At 37.1% G+C, this 20,783-nt stretch overlaps 1 protein-coding gene across 1 annotated transcript in view; it reads right to left on the bottom strand.

The window, feature by feature from the left end:
* CXCL14 (C-X-C motif chemokine ligand 14) overlaps positions 1-20,783 on the bottom strand; it is a 142,963-nt gene that overhangs the window by 22,477 nt on the left and 99,703 nt on the right. Inside the window, exon 3 of the mRNA XM_044069219.1 lies at positions 16,531-16,644. Within this exon, the coding sequence (XP_043925154.1) occupies positions 16,531-16,644 (114 nt within the window). The remainder of the gene's footprint in view (positions 1-16,530; positions 16,645-20,783) is intronic.

Genomic DNA, 20,783 nt, shown 5'->3' with positions numbered 1-20,783 from the left:
AAAGATGATCATTTGATAATAAATTTTGATAAAAGGAAATGTTATGTTTGTGGGGAAACAGGTCATGATGCAAAAAAGTTTGAATTAAAGTGTTATAAATGTACCAAGATTGGATTGGATTTATGGATAGCTTGTAATCAAGAGAAAAATGGATGATGAAGAAAAGAAAAACATTGAGGACATTAAATGACAAGAAGAAGCAATCCCAATAAAAGATAAAGAGGAAGTTGGGAAACAAGATCAGGGAAAATAAAGATAAGAATAAAGGGAAAAATGAAACCGAAGATAATATAGAAGAAGGTTCTGACATAAGTAATGAAGAAATAAATTGAAAAATAGTGAAAGGTAAAAAAATATATATTGGCAAAAAAGTCTTCTTCTTCTTTTGGCTTTTCCTGGTTAGGGGTCACCACAGCAGATCATCTGTCTGCTCATGATTGGCAGTGGAGTTTTACAGTGTTGAGTTGCCAGCCCAGCGCCCAACCTTCCACAGAAGGCACACGCACATACACACTCACACCTAGGGCCAATTTAGAGTGTCCAATCCACCTACATCATGTCTTTGGGATGTGGGAGGAAACCGGAGCACCCAGAGGAAACCCATGTGACCACAGGGAGGACATGCAGACTCCGCACAGAAGGCACCCCAGCCAAGGATTGAACCAGAGAACCTCTTGCTGTGAGGCAGCAATGCTAACCGCTGCACTACTGTGGCCGCCCTATATTGGCAAAAGAGTAAGAAACAAAAAAAGAAAGTTTAAAGGGATAAGTGTAAAACAGAAAAAGAAAGGAAATGTGTAATGCAAATGAGATAAATACTTCAAATTTGCACAATTTCTGGTAAGTTACAACATGGATATAATGACAACTTTTGAGTGCTTTCAGTAAACGTAAATAGTAGCAAAAATGTGAGCAGAAGAATGGGTATCCTAAATTAGTGTAGTAAGTGTGATATTGTATTTTTTTTTATTTACTTATTTATTTGTATTTGTTTATCTGGAGGTCTACTGGGCCAGGGTGAGCCCATTTTCAGTAGATGCCTGGGGAGAAAAGCTCCAAAAACAAACATGATAAAGCTACAGAATCAAAATACAGACATCAAACAGCGATGGTACAGTACACTACATTACAGAATAGGTGATACAATAAAATAGATAATACTAGTTATACAGATGTTAGATTTTTAAGTATGCAAGCCAAACAAGAATACAATTGATGACATGGGATGACAGTAAATGTGTGAACAATATAGTACTGCAGTTTTGCAGTACAGAGGGAATGATGGACAGCAGCAGATTAAAGATTGAGAGTAAGGTATAGCCATAGAGCTGTTGTCATATAGACATCAAGACTGAACAATAGATATGGTATGTAACTGATATAATAGATTATGATAATATTGGAAGATTTAAGATTTTTGACACAAGAAGAGACATTGCAAACAATGAAACTTTTGGAATGAAATACAATATGGAGCCCAGGAAAGCAATTAGGTTTAGGCATAGATGTACTTTGTAGAAAGTCAGTGAAAATACTGAACATAACATTTTCAATGATAGGAAGATCAGCTATTGCAGATCTCAGATAGCATTATCCGGTATATAGAATTATAGCACTATATGCCTATATTACAAGTAAAGAAAGGAAATCTTTATTTCATAAAATTGTGGATTATGTAATAATTAATATGAATATAATATGAATGTGAGATTTTAATTGTGATACGACAAGAAAAAGAAGAAGAGGGGAAATGATGTAAAGACAAATTTTAAGTTATAAAATGTGACAATTTAAAGATCTGGAATAATAATTTGTGGACGTATAGTTGAGGTATATATAAGACAGAAATAGATTATTTTATTATGGCACATGGTTTAAATATTGCTAAGGGAGAGACAGTTGTAACAAGTTTTTCAAATCACTCAGCCATATGTACAAAAGTTTAAGAAAATAAGGAGTATATCAGACTATGAAAAGGAATCAAAAGACAAAATGAGAAATTATGGGATGAAAATGGAAGAAAAATAAGCATGCATTTATGGAAAGATTGCAGTTCCACTAGACTCTGTTATAGAAGCTGGTCTGAGTGGTAGCAAACTTTGAAAGAAAAGTATAAAAATGTTTTTAGAAGGATAGATATAAGAAAAGCAGAAAAAAAAGACAGATTACAAAACAGTGCATATGGATGCTTTATAGGATTTGGAAATTAACAAATGAGAATATTATGTGATAGAACAGATAATTTATGAAAACGAATCAAGAGAAAATTGAAGAATTATTATTTAAGCAAATATATTATTTGCAAGGTAAAAAAGAAGAGGTATCAGCTTATTTAAGTAGCACAGTTAAACAGAATATTAGTATAATGGCTAGAGAGAATGAACAATGACAGAGGTGGGGTAAGAAGATCTCAGGAGCAAATTACGAATATTGCAATAAATTATGTAAAGAAAATGTTTCAAGACAGAAAGAATGTATGAAATAAAAAAGAATGGCATGTTAAAAAATTACTGAACAAGAAAATAAGGAACTGGAAAACAAGATTTCTGTATAAGAATTAGATAAGGTACTTAGGCAAGTTAATTTACAGTCATTTTCAGGATCAGATGGAATATGATACCAATTGTTTAAGAATTTTATGGATCTGCAGAAGAAATGCTTCTTAAAAGTTATGAATGAGGGGTTAAATGAATGTTTTATGCATAAAGAGTTAGCGGCAGACTTAAGTTTGTATGGAAAAAGGAAGATAAAATTAAAAACTGGAGACCTATGGTATTGAACAATACAGATTATAAGATTTTTACAAGAATAATTCATAAGAGAAAGCAGAGTAAAATGAAAAGTTTTATGGAAGATAGTATATATAGGTTAAAGGAAGCAGGATGTCAGGAATTATTATTCATAGAAGGGGAAATTGTGGATGATATTATGAACAGGACTGATAACACCGAGATCACGATAGGAGATTTCAATAAAGCTTCTGATACAGTACAGCATGAACTTTTGTGGACAAATATGGAAGAGTATAACATTAGTAAGAAAATTAAGAATGCATGTTGTTCTGCATATATAAATAAAGTAATAATTTTAGTTAATGGATGGTAAGCAAAGAAATAGATGTAAAAAATTGGCACACATCAGTGATGTCCTATGAATAGTATATTATTTGCATTCGTAATGAATATATTAGTCAGAGTTGTAAATATTCACATGAGAGGTACTACTTTTATTATATTGATTATGAGAAACAAAGTCTGGATAAAAGAAGTTTTATGTTATATACTTCACAGATATGACTTTAAATACAGAAAAAATAAAGGAATGGTGATATAGTAAAGATAGGAAAACTGCCTTTCTCAGTGAAAGAAATCTCTGTGTTAGGAATAAAAATCAGGGGTAAAACTTTAAGTGAGGAACAATGGAATATGATACTATATGAAATAAAGGAGCTTTTTGTTTTTGGAAAAAATACAAGCTATTATTTAATAAAAATGATTATTTAAGTAATTCAGTTATACTGGGGACATTGCATATTTATCAGGTGTCTATATGTTGCCAATAATCTATGAAAAAGAAATATCTCAAGTAATTTTTCTTTTATATTGAGTTCAAGATTTAATCCATTGAAGAGAGGAGTCTTACACATGGATAAGAAAGATGGATGTTTAGTATTAATAAACCGAATTGTTTATGCTGCATCTTTGAATTTCTATAAAGTTTTATTTAAATGATAAAAATTAAAATTAGTGGTAAATTTACTAAATTACAAATATAAGCTGCACTGGGACATGTTAAAAAAAATTCAAAAGAGAAAAATGATATATAAAAGAAGTAATGAGATATTATCAAGAAAAAACTATTTGAAACTACTTTTAATGAAAACTTAGAAGTAAATTTACTAAAGTACAAATATAAGCAGCATTGGGACATTATAAAACTTTCAAAAGAGAAAAATGATGTATAAAAGAAGTAATGAGATATTATCAAGAAAAACTATTTATGGAAAATGAAAATTGATGAAATAGAAAATAAGAGGAAAGTGTGGTATATAAATATCACACTGCAATATTATTATGTTAATCCATGGACTGAGCTAGTGAATGAAAAAGTTAAAGCTACAAAAGTGTGAAAAGTATGGTGTGATAAGCAAGAGGAATGTCAACATTTTTATGACTATTTGTGATAAATAAATTATCAGTAAAGGGGATTATGCCATATACAAAATTAGTGAAAGAGTTTGTATATCTTGTGGTAAAGAAGAAACTACAGAACATGTTTTCTTACAATGTATAAGGGTTGGATAATTGTGGGGAAAATTGTGTAAAAAAATTTTCTTTGAAAATATAATGGAGGTAAATAAAACAAATATGGATATGATTATGCATGGATATTATAGCCATAAAAATAAAAAAAAATGTTAGTAAAATAGATAAAAGATTGCTTTATGTTATGTAGACTATTTGGAATGACATGATAAATTAAATCATGTTTAATGGTAAATAGCGACTAACATTAATTATAAGGAAAATTAGTTGTGATTGTGGAAAAATGAGTAGGGGTCAAATAAGAAAATGAAGATATAAGTTTGACATAATAATGAAAAGTCTACGATTATATGACAATAACAGAAGGTAATGGAAATTTGTAAACTGTATACATTTGTAAATATGCAGTTTTCTAACTGGGATTGTACTTACTTTATTTTAAGTAAATAACTCCTACTCTTTTTGATAGGTGCTCTAGGATCTTTTATATCCACATGAGCTACCACCAACTCAAGCAGATAGGGCCTTGGTTTAATGTCTCATTTGAAGGATAATACTCTAAGGAGTGCAGCACCCTGCTGGATAAGTAACTGATCTGCTTGGGGTGGAAACAGAACCCACAACCTACAATCTGTTGCACTGTTGACATTAACCATATATAAACAGGTACACTAAAATTAATTGAAATACCCAAATGTTGATGCCATATATATATTTATAAAAATATACAATATTCAGTACTTATAATAGAACAGTAGAAATATGTCTAGACGTTTGCTTTGCATATTTTGGTTTACAGTATGGGAAGTAGAAATAGAATTTCTCAAAGGACTGTGAAAAAATAACTTGAACACTTTCTTATCAAATATGATAGTAGCAATGTAGCAGTTGTGCTAACATCTCTTTAATGCAGAGGAAGAAATATCAAAGGCTTCTTAAATGAATTGGTTTAATTGGATAGATTTGTCTCTACCATGCATTGTACTTCAACACTTAACAACAATAATTTGTTTTTATTTCTAGTAATGGCAGATGCAGTTACAGAGTGTCAGTCAGAAAACAAATATTGAAATTATGATTACTGCAGGTGTGGTCCACGTTTATAACCCACATTGCTATTTGCACCATTTGCATGTGTATTACACATGGAAGACAGATTACCATCTATAGCAATGTGTCCATGAGTATTTGTACAACAACTACATTTAAAATGGCAAGAAAACTCTGTATAGACATTATTTTGAATTGCCGTATGATTTGGCATACAAATTTCAAAATGTAAAAAAGGTAAAATTTCAAGCTTTTGGGGGGACAGCACTAATACATTACAAAAGCTATGTTTCCTCTCACCTACATATATAATACATGTATCACACAAAATATCATGCCAGAAAATTGGAACGCTACTCTAAACTCCTTGCAAAACAAGCGAACCCAAATGATACCTCCCACTTCCATTTAATATCCCTCCTTCCAATTCTGGGCAAACTTCTGAAAAGGATAGTCTATACCCAACTCTTTCTCTATATCCAGCACTACAACCTGCTCTCCTCCAAAAGTACAGTTGTGTACACTTACCATAAATGTAGCTGTTCGAGTGTATTCACTGTTGCAGTCATCACATTTCGGTTATCTGCTTGCAGTAGCCCTCAGGCAGCCTGATTATCAAAGTCTTGGGTCCTGCATCGGTTGCTGTCTCATTTTCCATGACGTCAGGTAGTCAGGGGTATAAAGCATGCAGCTGACACCATTACATCAGTTTTTCTTGCCCCAGATGTTAGGTGGTTAGGTGCCCCCATAATGGGAAGCAGTTAAATATATATATATATATATATATATATATATATATATATATATATATATATATATATATATATATATATATATATAAGGTTATACCTCCAACAAAAAAGCAAATACACCAAAAAGCTTTTAAGCATAGTAACGGAGAGTAGAGGTATAGCCAAGAGAAGTCGGGGGGGCTAAAGGGAGGGTAACCAGGACTGCAACAATGAATACACCCGAACATCTACATTTATGGTAAGTGTACACAACTGTACTATGTTCTTCATATTTCACTGTTGCAGTCATCACATTTGGGTAGATTCCCAAAGCTAAGGGTGGGATGAGGAATTTAGATAGCATTAGAACCAGCTATAAGGCCCTGCAAGACTGCAGTGGCAAAGCCAGCTTTGGATTTAGAGAAAATTGGCAAATGATAATGCTTGGTGAAAGTATGTGCAGAACTCCAGGTAGCAGCTTCTAGGATATCCCTGGTAGGGACACCTCTGAGAAAGGCTGTAGCGGTAGATGTAGCCATGACTGAATGGGGTCTAATCCCCTGTGGGATAGGTTTTTCATGGTGCTTATAGCAGAAATGAATGCAATGGCCTATCCATTTAGAAATGGTTTGTTTTGAAATAGCCTTCCCCTCTGCCCCTGCAGCAAATGCCTCCAGCAGTTGTTCAGATTTCCTTTGAGGTTTAGTCCTGTCCAAGTAAAATCTAAGTTGCCTGTGCACATCTAAAGAGTGCAGTATCCATTCCCCTTTGTTCTGTGGATTAGAAAAGAAGGTTGGCAAATGAATGGGCTGGTTAAGAGCCACACTGGATACCATCTTGGGCACGAAGGAGGGATTGATCCTGAGGGACATCCTGTCCGCATGAAAGATGATGAAAGGCTCCACTTCCATAAGGGCCTGTAATTCAGATACCCTTCTTGCTGAAGTGATTGCTAAAAGGAAGGCTGTTTTCCAAGAAAGGAATTTTAAATCTGCACTTGCAGCTGGCTCAAAAGAAGGGAGATTGAGTTTTTTTCCAATACAAAGTTAAGGTCCCAGGCTGGAGTAGGGGCTCTCCTGGGTGGTTTTAAGTTTTTGGCCCTTCTGAGGAACTCCTTGAGCAGTGGATGAGAGAAGATGGGTGGTTCTGTGTTATAATGAGCTGAAAAGACTGAAGCATGAATTTTGATGGAGGAAAAAGAAAGGCCCTTGTGAAGCATCTCAGTTAAGTATTGAAGAATCTGAGGTAAATTGCATACTGCTGTGCCCATCCCTTGAGTTTGGCTCCAGGCACAGAATCTTTTCCATTTTTCAGCATAAGATTTTCTAGTACTAGGCCTCCTTGCCTCCAAAATGACATCCAACACTTGTTTACTGAGGGATGGTAATGGAGAGATTAGGTAATTAGCCAGGCTGCCAGGTTCAGGGTTTGGAGCTGAGAGTGCAGAATCTGGTTCTCCTGCTGTGACAACATGGTAGGGTTCTGAGACAGGTGCCATGGAGCCAGCAGTGACACACTGCGCATGAGTGGTACCAGTGTTGGCGTGGCCAGTCTGGTGCAATCAATATCATCCTTGGTTTGTCCTGTTTGATCTTTAGTAGTACTTTAGAAAGGAGAGGCAGACGAGGAGGAAAGGCATAAATTGATAGATTTTTCCAGCTGAAGGACAGAGCATCCACTTTCCAAGCTTGTTTGTGGGGAATCCTTGTGCAGAATTTGTCCAATTGGTAGTTATGAGGGGGAGGCAAGCAGGTCTATATCTGGGATCCCCCATTTGTTTGTCAACATGTTGAAGGTCTTTGGTTCCAGTTTCCACTCATGTGGGCCCATGAGATTTCTGCTTAGTTCATCTGCCAGTGTATTTTGTTTTCCTGGCAGGAATTGAGCCTGTAGATGCACTTGGTAGCTCAAGGCTGTGTTCCACAGAGCCATGGCTAGTCTGCAGGGGGGGGGGGGTAAGAATGGGTACCCCCTGCTTATGTACCACATAACAGTGGTGTTGTCCATCTTTAACATTAACTTTCCTGGAAGAATGTGGTCCTTGAAGGCTGTCAGAGCATTCTGTACAGCTAACATTTCTTTTTGATTGATATGCAGGTGCATTTGACTTGGGTTCCATTTGCCCTGAATGAACTTCCCTGACAGATGAGCCCCCCCATGCATAGTCTGATGTGTCTGATGTTAGGGTTTGGGCAGCAGGGGGTAGAGTGAATGGTAGTCCCTTGTTGTGGTGGCAGGCCTCTGCCCACCAAAGGAACTCTAACCATAGGCAAGGTATGATAGGAATCATTGCTTCTAGATCCTGAGAATGTTGACACCATAGGTGTTTTAAATACCATTGTAATTTCCTCATATGCAGTCTTGCATATAGAATTAGTAGAATGCAGGAGGCCATGACCCCAAAGCTTGCAGTATTTGCCTTGCAGATAGCAGGGTTTTTGTGGCCATTAGTTTGTGGCCATTAGTTTGAAGTAAGTTGTCAAATTAATTTGTTTCTCTGGCACAAGGAAAGCCATCTGGGAAGTTGTGTTCAAGCTTGCTCCCAGGAATATAATTTGTTGACAGGGTACCAGATGTGATTTCTTTTTGTTTATGGCGTACCCCAAACAAGTTAGCACCTTTTGTACAAATGCCAGATGATTCATAAGTACGTCCTGGCTTTCTGCCTGAATTAGACAATCGTCCAGGTATAGGTATATTTGAATATTTCTTTGCCTGCAAAATGCAATGACTGGAGCTAGGCTCTTTGTGAATACCCTGGGTGCAGTAGATAAGCCAAAGGGCAGTGCAGAGAACTGATAGTGCATGTAGCCTGCTTTGAAGCGTAGGTATCTTCTGCAATATTCCCTGATTGGGATGTGCAGGTGGGCTTCCTTTAAATCAAGTGTTGCCAACCAGGCATCCTTGCCTGGCATAGGAAGCAACTGGTGAAGAGTTAGCATCTTGAATTTTGGAATCACCAAAAAGGTGTTTAAGATAGACAGGTCCAGGATAGGATGCCATGAGTTGTCTTTTCTGGGTACCAGGAAAAGTCTTGAGTAGAAACCTTGTTCCTTTTCCTCTTCTGGTACAGTTTGAATAACCTTTATGCTTAGGAGAGAGAGTACTTGCTTTTGTGCCTCTGCCTACTGATTTGGAGGTAGATCTGACCAACTGTTTGGGGTTGGTAATGTGTGGAAGTGAAATTTGTATCCTTGGGAAACTATATTTAAAACCCATTTGTCCTGGGTAATGAGTTCCCAGTTTTTTGCCTGCAGAGCAATCTTTCCCCTAAAGGAGCAGTCCGTTGAGAAGTTCTTGGAAGTTTTAAAGTTAAGTCATTGAGACAGTTTACCATAGGGGGAGTCTTACTACTCTCTGATTTGGAAGTGGGAGCCCCCCACTGCTTAGCCATGTGTGTACCCTAGGACTGAAGCCTGGGTGTTCTGCTGTTTCTGGGTTTGGACTGAGATGACCTGGAAGAGGTAGGAAAGGACCAATTCTTAGAGGGCCAATGCCTACTAAATCTTGGAGGCTGTACCTGTAAGAAATCTTTAACAGTTTGCATAGATTTAGCTTTTTCCTCCATCTTATTTAGAACTTCTGCTGTGTTGCCAAACAAGTGGTCCTGATTTAAGGGAGCATCCAGTAATTTAGCTCTAACATGATCTGGCAAGGACTGCTCCTTAAGCCAAGCATGATTTCTAAGTACAGACCCAGTGACAGCAGCCCTGCAAGATGCCTCTAGTGAATCAAAACCACATTGCAAAGTATGTTTTCCAACCTGTTCAGCAGAATGCATTAAATCCTGTAAATCCGTATTTTCAGCACAGTCAGGAATCAACATCATTTTCTGTTTAAGCAATCCAATAATATGTTGCTGATACTTTAACATATGAAATTGGAAGTTTAAGGCCTTAATGGCCAAGGTTGTAGACGTGTATACCTTCTTACCCCATCTATCCAGCACCCTAGAGTCTCTATCAGAGGGGGTAGGATTTTTGGCAGTAGTAGCCTTAATGCCCTCGGGTCCCTGTGAAATGGTCTCAGGATCCACAGTAGGATTTTTAAAAAGGAACTTGTGAGAGTCAGGAACCCTGTAATACCTATCAGGTTTTCTGGGAGCAGGAGGTAAAGAGTCAAGGGCCAAGCTAGATTCCGAAAAGGCATCATCAACAATGTTTAGCACAGGAGGGATAGCTAAAGGCCTGTGCTGGGGCAAGAGTAAGAAATCCCTGAGCCTCTTTTTAGAATCAGAATAATCCTGGCTTTCCCAATGAAAATGCTCCCTAAGAGTATGCAAGGTTTCATCAAAAGATAAATCCTCGTGGGGGGGGGGGGGTGGAATCCTCTGCATCAGAATTCTCATAGGTAGATAAGAGTAAGTCCTGGTCATCAGAGGAAACAGAAATTTCAGAATCCTGGTCAGAGGTATCATAAGCAAATTCAGCCCTAGGTCTCTTAGAGGGGGAAGGTTGGCTTCCCCTGATTAAAGTAATAAGGTCTTCAGCCATTCTTATCATTTGTTTTTTAGGCATAGAGGCCTGACCATGCAGTCTGGGTGTCAGTTTTCTAGGCATGGTTTGAGTTTTAGGCCTTGAAGAAGAAGATGGCATCAGTTTAATATGCAAGTCAGTAGGCCTGAATACATCCTCAGAAGCTGGTACTGCACAGCAACTCTGGACCCATCCAAGGTAGAGACATCCGCAGGTTCCACAGTTGAAGCATCTCACTGCATACCGGACTCCAAATGGGTCTCAGTAGAGGCCTGCGAATCTGAAGTACTGGGTATCAGGGGCTGCAAAAGTGCCTCACTGCATACCAGCGAACTGGCGACTGGCTTAGGAGAAGCGTCATCGGCAGCTTTGGACCTAGGTGGCCTGTCTCTGTCTTTATCTTTGTGTTTTTTCAGAATGTCGGTAGTTGGATGGCTTACTGAAGACATATCTGGATAATTGAACTGAGTACCAAAATATTTAGAAGCGTAAATATACCAACGATGAATAGTTCATTGCTTAAATAAGGCACAAAACAGATAGCAAGGTATGTCATGGTCAGGGCCTAGGCCAGGAATACAGTACGAATGGAAATCTTTATGAGGTATTTGCTTTCCACAAGAAATACAATTATTGACTTTTACTGACATCGGTTTAGAGCAAGAAAAAGTTTCCCTAATGGGGTACTTAGCTTTAGTTGAAGACTTCGGTTCTGAAACTCGAAAACGAAAATTTCAGGAGTCAGCCAACCGGCACTTGTGAACTGCTTCTGCTTCGGGAACTGCACGGCAAGAAAGGCTGATGTAATGGGGTCGGCTGCATGCTTTATACCCCTGATTACCTGACGTCACGGAAGATGAAACAGCAACAGATGCAGGACCCAAGACTTTGATAATCAGGCCGACTGAGGGCTACTGCAAGCAGATAACCCAAATGTGATGACTGCAACAGTGAAACACGAAGAAAATCAGCACGTATTCTGGCCTGGATGATGTACTATGACAACATTTTGGTCCCTAGGACCCCAAAGACATCCTGCAAAGCTTTGACAGTGGCCTCCTTACAGGTGCTCTATTTATAGACCTGACAGAGCCATTTTCCTTCATTGACCACTATCTTATCCAAAGTAAATTAACTGAAATTGGAATCAGTCCAAACAACACTCCTTGGTTTAAACATATCCTCAATGATAGACATGTCAGAGCTAAAAAAGGATCCTTCCAATAAGAATCTGTACTTATTACCAAAGGTCTACCATAAACATCTGATCTTGCCCCTCTTCTCTTCTTTGTGACCACCCCCATCTCCCACTTATCCTCTAAGCTGATGAAATGGTCATTTATTGATCAGGTCATTCTCACACCAGCATTCAATATCAATTTCAGTCGCTCTACCAATGACTCATTAACTATAAACTACTCCTCAACCCCATCAAGATGAAAAATTATACTTTTCAAAACTCCACAGAAAATTCACCATGCACATGTCTCTTTCACCATCTTCCACTTAAACAACCATTCCATGGAAACAGCCTCCAGCTTCAAATAACAACGATTATGGCTGGATCAGTTGCTGAACTTCTTTTTCCACATAGGCAAAGTAAGAGCCAAAATAAACTGCAAGCCATATTCATAAATGTTACAACATAGTGTACAATATGAGTACACTTAGTGTAACCTTTGTTAGTGAATAGACAGCACAAGCATTATGGTGTGGCTGATCCTAAATTCAGAATGTAAATACAGAGTATACGGTTAGTGTATGCTTTCTGATAAACTTTATAAATCTGGCCTTCCCTCTTCTTCTGGGCCAAAAATATTTCCCCTTTTCTATCTCAACCAGCCACGGCAGCCATTGGCAAATTAGTTCTCCTTTCTCAACTTGAATATCGGCTTCCTATTTTTGCTTCTGCCTCCAGAAACACATTCAGACAATCATAAACATCATCTTCAGATTCACTGCAAACTCATCTCTCTGTGAGCATCACTGCATCATCCTATAAAAGGCTACACATAAAACAAAGATTTAACCTCCTGTTCAGAACCCAAATTAATAAACTACTTCACCTCCACACATTTACTTCCCTTGCAGCTAGACATCATAAATAACTGTTCATATAACCTGAGGCACTACCCACAAGCCAAACCAATGCTTATTACCTCTAGAAACAAACTCCAAAGCACTGCACATGCCTTCTGCTCTCAGGTGCCCACTTTTTGGCAAGCTCTCCCCATTGAGCTAAATAAAATCAACACTTACCTCAAACTCAGAATGCAGCTCAAAAAGCACTTCTTCATCCAAGTCAAATGTTTCTGCTTCAACACAGAACATGTCACCTAATGCACTATTCCCATCTCCTTTCTCAAGATTAAATGAAGACTGATACACTTTAGAAACTAATGTATAATGTTTTGATTGCACATTGCACTGTGCATCTTCACTAGACTGTATATATACATTTTTCCTATGCAACTAGTTTGAACTACTCTGTTGTTGCTTGAAAAACTGCAAGAAAAATCCAGCTAAGCTAGAGTTTTTACTATGTGTTACCTTAAACCTCTTGTAAGCGATGCCCATGAGATACAAATTGGTACATCAAATGTTTCAGCTACACAGCATTTTTTTAACTGTATGGATACATTCATGCCAATAAAAAGGATGAAACAAGCATGCCATTGGCATTACTAGATTAAAAATGCTATCTAAATAAATATAAATAAATTCAGAACATCTGACCTAATTTAGGATTATCAATGTGCAAAATCTCAAATGTTTCATACTTGATGTAACTTTGTTCCATCAATTATAATAAATGGTTATCAATATATTTGTAACTGTTTAACATTTTTTTGAAACCTGATGTTCTTTTATTACATTGTGATAATGGAAGCGAAATATTATGCCTCTAGTATTATAATGCATTATATTATAATACTAAAGACATATGCCCCTTATTACAATGTCATTACGTTTAGCTGCCTTCATTACTCATATGTCCTTATTATTGGTTAAATCTAATAAAGCCTTTTCCTGTTATTGTGAAAGATTGTGATACTTATGAACTAATTTGTTACCCTGTTACATGGTTCTAAAGTCCTCTTCACATACGTCTAAAAAGGAGTTAAAGTCAGGACCAAAATGGCATTATAAACATCACATTTCCTATACATTTCCTATTTAATATGGATTTTTTACTTTTATTAGGGTCCCTGTCTTGCAAAACTAAACTGTAAGTTTAGTTTTCTAACATAAGCTCACAACTCTAAAAGGACATCAACAATTTTAGCTCTCTTATCTGGTATGAAGGAATTTCCTTTGGACAACACCTTAAAAATTCACAAACACAGCCAAGACTGTAGAAATTTTAATAAGTTTACCTTCAGTGTTATTGATCATATCACTGATACTTTAAGGGACGTGAACATGGAAAATTTGTTGGAAGTTACAGAGTTGCATTAGCAACTGTTTTTAAATTCACATGCCCATCCAGGTATAATCTATAGTATTAATATAAACGTATAAATTATTTTTTTAAGTTTTTATTAACTAAATAACCATATTTTTATTATTAAAGACTTTTTTATCTTTATACATTTTTAAAGATTCAGACAATTTTGAAGCTGGAGCTAATGAAATAGTGTTTCAAATCATATGGTTTATTTTTGTTACTTAACCAAGCTGTAATTTTTTTGAATTAGTTTTGATGAAGTTGTGAATATTAAACAAAAGTACCTACATTAAATTATCACTGCTTTCTTACAGGTATCTTTCTGGGTTTTTTTGTTTTGTTTTTGTTTTTTTACTGTGACGAAAGGAGATGCTGCCAGCACAGCTAGCTGGGATTTTGTAAATAATTCTATGTCATTGGTGAATATTGAAATGATTTATATAAGATGATTGTGTTACATATGTATTAGAAATGTATGTCATGTGTATATCAAACTGCTCTGTATAGATGTTTGTTTTGAAAAGGTATTCGTAAAAGTACTGTGTTTAAAATGTATCCACAGTGTGCCCTTCTGGAAGAGAACAGAAATGTACATGCACTATTGTAACTGTTCAAATGTATATATTTTAACAGTGGAAACTGGAATACAGGAGGTTAACATCAGTCTAGTAAACTTTAGAAAAATATCTGAAATTAAATTACTTTATAGGACGCAATAACCTCTCAAGTTTTTAATGCAGCTAGAGACACAGTGTCTGTGCTAGAAAGCTTTCTGTATTGTCCTTGGAGTGAACTAATTGCTACTTTTGAAGCACAAAGGAATACAATTGTTTTATGACTTCCAGCATCTGCCAAATATCTCAGGAAAAGCCCTTGTTTGCATATTTTTACAAATAGAGGCTAAATGCTGCCAGCTTCTAGCAATAGGGATCTTGGCCTGGGAACTAGAAGTCAGATGACCAGAAATAATGTAATTCTGTAAGCTATCCCAGCAGTAATATTTTAGATATTAATTTGAGAAGTATTTTAGTGAGACAGAGCATTCTACAATCTTTCTTGGACCTGACAACAACAATAAGAACCATTCACCACATCTGCCTTGCTCTAATAGGTAACTTTCTAGGTAGCAGTATAACTCTCTTAGATGCAGTCAAGAATATGGTGAAGTTAAGTTTAGATGGTTTGTTTGAACTTGTACTGCAGTGTTATTTTAAAAATTTCCTGTGGTTTTGAACTCTGATGTCACTGTGAATATATATTTAGTATTGTCTTGTTCTTTTGTTATTTCTTATTAAATATATTTAAACCTTCCATTGTGTCTGATCTTTATAGAGATATTTATGTTTTGAGAGCACTTGCATATTTATTTGGTGGCACTGTGTGGGCCACTCCTAACAGAATTGCTCTTGGTCAAAATGCTGTTTGTATTAATATTATACAGTAAGATTGGACACCCTTTGTTAAGGGCCTTAAGGTAGCTGCAGAAGGGTTCTGGTGGCAGTGAAAGCTACCTTATAGTCTGGGCGAAAAAGGGCTTAGCTAGTAAACCTGTGCCAGCCTTTCCCAGGTATGAGTGTGTGTGCAAATCAAAATCTCAAAGTAAGTGTGTGTGTGTGTGTGTGTGTGTATGTAACCTACTTGGGCAGGGACACAAAAGCACTGGTTGGACAGAGAAAGTGTTGGAGGACTTGGCTTGGAACCCTGGCTAAGGGCTCAACTCTATGGCTGTGCCAGTGGGGAGTCTTATTGGGGATCTATATAAAGGTAGAGGAACCAGCCCTGGAGTGACTGTGGTCTCAGTGTGCTCTTAAGAGAAATTGCACTTGATGCAGAGAGCTGCATCTGGAAATGCTGTGTGTGTACCTGTGATACTTTCAGTGAACATCCCCCACTGTTGCCAGTGGTGAGGATTAAGGCTGCTTGATTAGTGGTCCACTGGAGGGTTGTCACATTTACTACAGTATAACTTGCTTTTCTCAAGAGTAGTTCACAAAAAATAGCTACCTTCTAGAAATCTGAGACTCCATATTGTGAGTTACATAACTCTGAAAATGTAATTGTGAGTAGCATTTAAAATATGGGGCTGGGTACCACTAACATCCTCCCACATGTTATCTATACTAACACCGGGATTGTTGCACCTCAGAGGAGGAAGGACACATTATTCAAGATGCATAATTTGCAAAGACACTACATATTTCCCCAATCTGTTCAACATTTTTAAATTTGCAAGACTCGACATAATGCAGTTTTCAACTAAAAAAAAAAAAAAATAGAATGGGTATATAACAATTTAATCATTTCTTTAAAAATGTTCATATTAGTAAGGTCCACATTTAAAGTAAAATAATGAGAAATATCAGTTTTGGTAGCTAATGTTCACAATCAAACAGAAAAAAAAAAACAGTTAAAAAAGATCATTATGTGCTTAAATAACAATATATTCTGATTCAGGTTAAACTTTGTATTAAAGCTATTAGCAGTTCATTATTTTATTGATTTAGTTCTTTTTTTACTTGAAGCAGTATCTTAAAAATTGTCTTATACAGATGTCTACTAACCTGTATTTTTCTTTCCAGGCAGTGAACCATTTGACTAAGTTTTTTGTACCAGGAAGTCTAGGATGTAAACAGTATTCATGACCTCTGAATCGAGAATAGTTTGCCATAGTAACACTGCAAAACAAACCAGACAAGATTAAACAGTTAAATGTCTGTGCCTCTGAAATCATTTTTATTAGTTTATGTTACTTGTTAGAAACAACTAGAATTTTGAAATATTTATACTAAAAATAAAACTTTATCAGTAATAATACATGTTTTTATGAATTTTTAGTGATGGAACTTTATTGCTTTGGAATGCATGTGTCTATTCCTCGCTTCCAGTTAAATTTGCAGGAATGACAATAATCTAGGGCTATAAACATAAGGCTGGAAAAAGATAAACAGTTAAGGCATAGTAGTTAAGATTTAAAATAAGACAGTGCTTGGTCATACTTCATATCTTGATAAGGCTATGAGATTAAAGTGAACAAAATGAAAAACTAATGTCAGGATCTAAGGACAGACATATTAGTAAATTGAAAACTGTGCTCAAGTACCATGAACCAGTCATATGCATACATGTATGGGTTGAGTTTCATGTATGTTGATCTGATATTGGCAAACAAAAGGAAGACCTAATGCCATTGTTTAAGCTGCTGCTTATCCTTTGCTTTCAGTACTGCGCAAAGTTATGTGAAGGAGGTAATATTATTAAAGCATGAATATGGGGATAGAGTAAAAAATTGCAAAATTAGTCAAAAGCAGTTAAATGAATTCTATACTTCATGCCTGTATACAGCAGCCAGCAGAAAAGCCAACTCTGGTGTCATAAAACAGTAAGATCCTATTACAATCATAGTGACTAGCTCTGTAGCAGATGGCATCTTATGGGGGGAGGAGAGGAGAACATATGTTTGTGCATAGTCTCCATAGCTGGAATTGCAGTATACACTGGTGATCACAAAGTTATTGACAGGGTGCAGCCTAAAAAGGGACAGAGTCATCTCACATTCAGAGGTGTGGATGTACTTTGGTATGCAAAGCAAAAGGACTGATTAGGTATGTTCAGTGGAGACAACAGCCTGATTCAAAATTATAATCTTCCAACATGCAGATGTTAGTTCAGTCTCCTAGCTAACTTGACTCTCTCCAGAAAGGTAGAGCTTGGTGGTATGCATGGGAGACCAACCAAAATAAAAAAAAAAAAAGAGAAAAACGCACGCACACACACACACACACACACACACACACACACACACACACACACACACACACACACACACACACACGCGTGTGTATACAGATAGATAGATAGATAGATAGATAGATAGATACATAGATAGATAGACAGATGTGGTATAATAGGTGGATTCTGAACAAGAACTTCAGTAATGAACTATGAAAACCACTCCTCATACCTGAAGTTACCAGAATTACTTACCATTCATCTCAGCACTCTGCTCATGGGTGATTTTAACTACCCCTCCATAAATTGGGAATCATGCACAACCACTAACATGCAGGTTCAAAGATTTCTGGACTTTGTCAATGGAAATGCTCTGCTGGTCTGTACTCCCACTAGGAGCTCAAATATCATTGACATAGTACTCACAAACATGGTGAAGTGTTGTACCCCCCCCCCCCCCCCAATCACAGTGTCCTCATTGGCAAGATTGGATCATAAACTGGTCTTCTTTGAAATACATGTAATGGTAGAATCTCCATCAAATCCTAAAACTCTAAAGAATTTTTCCAAGGCAAATTACCTTCTATTAAGTGACAGTATAGGTAATTTTAAAGCTCCCCCAACCCCCAAAACCCAGAGACCTATATAGAAGTATACACAAATGCCCATATAACTGCTTCAACAACTGGATAGAAATGGCAGTATCTTACTGAAGTAAACCGTGGTCTAGCCAGAAAAAGAAGTCACTGTGGTGGACCTTTAGCATAAATAGACTATACAACAGAAGGAAGAAATTCCTGTCTAGAAGTAAGTGGAAGGTACACAACAGAGAAAAAAATCCCTCATTAGTCTCAAAAGGCAAATCAGGGAACTAGCCAAGTCCTCAAAAGCTAAATACAAGACTAAAATAGCCTCCCAAGCAAAGGATAACCATAAAGCATTTTTCAGTTATGTCTGAAATCTTGAAGGAAACACTCAACAATGTGCTGAGTTGGCTATAGATGGCACTACCTATACTCAGCCAGAAGAAATAGCAAACCTGTTGGCAGAAAAGTCCAGCTCAAAGTTAACCCCCTCTTCACCTCGGGTCACCCCTATGAAATATCCCCTACCATTCCTTTGCCTGTTATCACAAAAGAAAAGGTCATCACTGTGCTCTCTAAAGCTAGAAACACAGCATTAATGGGCCCTGATGGAATCCCAGGGTGCATTGTAAATAGCTTGAAATGTGACCTAGCAGACCTGCTTGGATCTGTATTTAGCCACAGTCTCTAGATTTGTCCAAGTAGAGCAGCAGACAGCAACAGTCAGCCTCTGCACAAGGGGAGGATCATCAACGGACCCAGGAAACTACCAACACATACATCTTGCTAGCCTCATATGCAAGATTATGGAAAGGATAATCACTGACCTGATTAACAATGGCATAGAAAATCTTCAGACTATAGACCCAGATCTGCAATCTGGTGGACTTCTTTGAGAAGGTCACCAAGGCCATGGATGAAGGTAAGACAGTGGATATCACCTACCTTGAACTGACCAAAGCATTTGACTCAATACTCCACCCAGGTTTTATAGATAAACTCAGAAAATTGGGTATAAACCTCTTCATCACCAGATGGATAGCCAAATGGCTTAAGGATAGGACACATGCTATTAGAGTGGAGGAATCCACATCCATCAAGAGGCCAGTCACCAGTGGAGTACCACGGAGTTTTGTGCTGGGCCCCATCCTGTTTGATATACTTTTCAGATGTCAACGCAAATGTCGATGGCCTTTGGCAGACCAAGTTTGCGAAGACTGTAAGTTGGGGGCAATCATCGACTCCCCAAACAATGTTGTTATCCTACAGAAAGGACTGAAGCAGACTATTGATTCCTGTAAAAGCCATGGCCTCAAATTAGATGTGAAGAAGTGCATAATAAACCCTTTGAGAAATTAAATAACCTTGCAAATTACATCATTGATAATACCCTGCTAAGAGAGATCCCTATGGTGAGAAATCTGGAAACTCAGATAGTAATCTGAACTTTGATCATCATGTGTCCATGGTGGCAAGGAAATCCTTCTGTGTGGCTCATGTTATAAGTAAGGGCATGGCATTCAGATCTAAGGATGTCATAGTACCACTGTACTCGGCCCTCATCAAACCCAATAGTTTATTTTTTCAACCACTTAATAACAATCACCACCATGTCATCTGTGTGTCAGCACCAATGTCATATGAGATGGATTTGGTCACAGCTTGGTTTGCTTTTCAGAGTTTAGCCCTGACATTGTCTTAGCATATAAAATTATTTTATTCACTGATCTGAATATCCTTTCTAATCTTGGTGAATAAGATATCTGCCATTATCTCCACAGAGCCCCACCAAGTCTTTCTTTTTATTTTCTCTAGAAAGCTCAATATGTAGGTATTCTTTTATTTTGTACTGCATATACTGGGCATACAACCTACTGAACTCTTCATGCATAACCAGCCACCTAATGAAATGACTGCATTTATTTCCACATTGTGTCACTCTTCCTCCTGCCTTACTCTCTGCAGTAGCTCTACTTTCTCCACTGCAGTACCTCATTCACCTTTTCCTGACTCATTCTCATTACCTGCATCTGTAAAATCTGTTGCCTCAACCCTATCAGTTTGTCCTACAATAAAGTTGTCTCTTCTGTCAGTCTCATCACCACTCTCTGAGTATCTTTATGTCCAGTTACTGTCACAGCACCCACTTCCCCACCTATGTACTGCATAGTTAACCTGCTCCTTTCTCTTCCACTGTCTTCTTCTGTCTGTTGTGTTCCTTTCATCTGCCCCCCCAACCTCCTGCTGTCCTCTCTTCTTCTAATACACCTACGAACCTATGAAGAGCTCTCAACTATTCCTGATTTTGTCCCAGATTTTTGCACTGTCCCTCATAAAAGGTTTGACTTTCTGATACATCTGTGAGGATTACAGTCAATCAATTCTACTAGACAATAGAGCTTCCTACTTCTTATTCTTTAAAACACATATTGTCATAAAACTAGCTATCCTATTAAAACGCTACATGAATTTAAAGTAGAATTTAATAACTGCCCCTAATA

Source organism: Protopterus annectens, chromosome 4.part0 (assembly GCF_019279795.1).
Source record: "Protopterus annectens isolate FY-2018-M chromosome 4.part0, PAN1.0, whole genome shotgun sequence".
Classification (NCBI taxonomy): domain Eukaryota; kingdom Metazoa; phylum Chordata; order Ceratodontiformes; family Protopteridae; genus Protopterus; species Protopterus annectens.
This window is presented reverse-complemented; position numbering and strand designations above follow the sequence as displayed.